General features: G+C 49.4%; 1 protein-coding gene across 1 annotated transcript in view; it reads left to right on the top strand.

Annotated features, from left to right (window-relative positions):
- Nucleotides 1–180: 180 nt before the first annotated feature.
- The window catches only part of LOC104082450 (exocyst complex component 6B-like), a gene marked incomplete at its 5' end in the record, with an annotated part of 5,338 nt that continues 2,702 nt past the window's right edge, over nt 181–2,816 (top strand). The window contains one exon of the mRNA XM_009585576.1: nt 181–293. Within this exon, the coding sequence (XP_009583871.1) occupies nt 181–293 (113 nt within the window). The remainder of the gene's footprint in view (nt 294–2,816) is intronic.

Raw genomic sequence — 2,816 nt, 5'->3', positions numbered from 1 at the left:
GTTAATAATTAAATATTAGCAGAATAATATTAAATAAATTAATAAAGACCGCAAACCATTTTTCGTGGTTAACGCCACCTGCCCAGGATCTTTGCCAGCTTTCAGATAAACCACCTGCGCTCTCTCCAGCTTTTTAAAATCTTGTATCTGTTTGTTTTTTCTTTCCGGTGGCTGCTTCAGCTCTTAGATCTCTTCATCCAGTGGGACTGGTCAACGTATTTGGCTGACTACGGGCAACCCACGTGCAAGTATCTTCGCGTGAACCCGACGACAGCCCTCATCCTGCTGGAAAAGTGAGTGTGGGTCCGGACACCCGGGATGGTTTTCACCCCCATCTCGCGTTGGGCAAGCGCGTGTTTTAGCAGCTCGTTCCATCACGCGCGGTGCCTGGACGGAGCAGCCTGGGGAGCAGGAGGCTCCTTGTGATCCCGCGAGCAAAGCTTTCACCCCCAGGTGAACAGCGGGAGCTCAAATAGAAAAATCCTGTTTATTTTACCCCACTAACCTGAATCCCAGGTTTTGGATCAAAATGCATTGGCTTGGCTGAGGGTCTGTCTTTTTGCTTCACTCTTAAGCAGAGTTTTCCTTGTCTTACAATAGAATTCCACTGTAAAGGTGTATCTCAAGCCCCCAAAATGATTTAAAATTTGCTAGCCTGCAGGCATGTGTAACTGCCCCAAGCCTGGCAGTGTTTTAAGAGGCATTTGGACAATGCCCTTAGCAACACGCTTTAACTTTTGGTCAGCCCGGAATTGGTCAGGCAGTTGGACTAGATGATCGCTGTAGGACCCTTCCAACTGAAAAAATTCTGTTTTATTCTATTCTATTCTATTCCGTCTCCCTTCTGTTGGATCCATGGAGAGGATCAAGTGCTAAAAGCCCAGCTATGGGACAGACAGTGTCTTTAGGTGGCTTTGTGCTCCAGGGCTTGCCCTTAGCAAGGACATGCTCTTTGATAAGGCTGAATCTGAGCCTCTTTGAAGCCTGTAGTTCATACACTTGGCACAGCTTCAGCCCTGGAGATGCGCCGGGATGCGCCGGGCGAGCACCGCGTGGCCTCTGCGGGGCTTTGGGGGAGGCTTGTGCCAGTCCTACAAGCCAGCAGCAAGGAGGGAAAGCCCATGAGTTTGCTGCAGACCCAAAGAGTGGGATTTGCTTCGCTTGTAACCCCTCTAGCACATGGGAGAGAAGTCACCCATCCTGCCCCTGGTAGGAGATGGCCCAGATGACCCTTTCTCTGGTAGACTTCCAGGCTCTCATTGGGAGGATCAGCCCTACTCCTGCCCCTTTGCTACCATCAGACCTCACAGCTGGTCTTCCAGCTGAGCTGGCAGAGAAGTAACCTCGTAAAAACGGTAATTAATAATTTTCCTAGCAGCTCGTGCCATGGGCACTCCACTGCTAAGTTTTGCATGGAGGAGCAGGCAAGATAAGCGAGTTTGCAGTCGGATTTGGTTAGGTTTACCATGAAATCAGACCCTTAGGAGGAGTCTGAGTTGTTTTTTGGAGTTCCCCTCTTTCTCCGTTGCTTGCAGAGGAGAAGATGACGAGTTTAGAGTTGGGGCTACGCTTTTAGAAGACCGACCTTGGTGTGCTTCTGAGCTTTGGAGTTGCATCTGTATTATCTGTGGTCCACGTAACCGCACTGCCTCCTCTCCTGCAGAGGAGAATAGCTAATTCCTCAGCAACTCATGACATCCAAACATTATTAATACGGTAGACAGGGACTAAACTTAGCTAATTGCTGTGTGTAAAGCACTTTTATACATTATACCATTGTTTTTATATACAAATTTATATGTGCTGTGTAATATGTAGTGTTATTCGCAACATATTCGCAACCTGACAACCATGATGCAAAAGCGTGAGGTATATTCAGAGCAATAAAATAGTAAAAATCTGAGAGCTTGGACATGAAGCAGCTGGAGGAGCCAGGGAACTGGGAGCAGGCAGTGGACTGGGATCTGTGGCAGTTGCTGGGAAGGCAGTGGGACAGCAGGAGGGCAGCTCCATGCTCCTGGCCATTTTCCCCAGGTGGTACTTGAGCGCACAGCATCCATGCTCAGTAGTGGTATTTAAAAAGCCATGAACGCTGGCTCGGCTTGCCAGCCTTCTCCCCAAAAAGGATCTCATTTGAAGGGCAATCTTCACGTATCCGATTTGCTTTCCGGAGGCAGCCCCGGTGGAGTCACAGGGTTGGCACTTGCATCTCCCACATCCTCGTGGCGTGGCATCGCCTGCGTGGCATCGCCGGCATGCTCCGGCGGGCTCTGTCCTCTCCCCGCTCGGGCTTCAAGCCCTTTGGGGAGTCTCCGTGCATCATCCACCAGCTCCAGCTCCTCTGAGACTCTGCATTGACCTGGCCATAGCTTCAGGCACGTCCGCTCCCCTCCGCACTCCGAGCCCACCTCCCCAGCCCTCTCCGAAGGCAGCCGAGCTTTGCCGACAAGGCGATGTAAAATTCTGATCCGCTGGTTCGTTTTGTAACTTGTTTTCATCATTATCTCTTTTCCTCATCACACATCTCTCATAGGATATCACGAGTGTAAGTATGCTGCTTGCTTGGGCTTTTACCCTCACCTCGCAGTGACTTTATTGTTTGATTTAAATGGAGCACTAAACGATCTAAATGCAAGCTGTCTTTGAAACGGTTCCCTCCGGTAACTTTATCGTCTCAAATGCACTAATTAGAGCTAAAAGAGGAGCTTTTACTCTGTTGGTTTTTTTCCTTATAGATTAATTTAAACAAAGCGTGGCTCTATTGAAGGTGGTGTTTGTTGACAGGGGTGGGGACAGCGCTGAGCTCTCTCTTTCCC

This window comes from Fulmarus glacialis, unplaced genomic scaffold (genome assembly GCF_000690835.1).
Source record: "Fulmarus glacialis isolate BGI_N327 unplaced genomic scaffold, ASM69083v1 scaffold21589, whole genome shotgun sequence".
Lineage (NCBI taxonomy): Eukaryota > Metazoa > Chordata > Aves > Procellariiformes > Procellariidae > Fulmarus > Fulmarus glacialis.
Note: the sequence above shows the minus strand (reverse complement) of the source record. Positions and strands in the feature narration are given on the sequence as shown.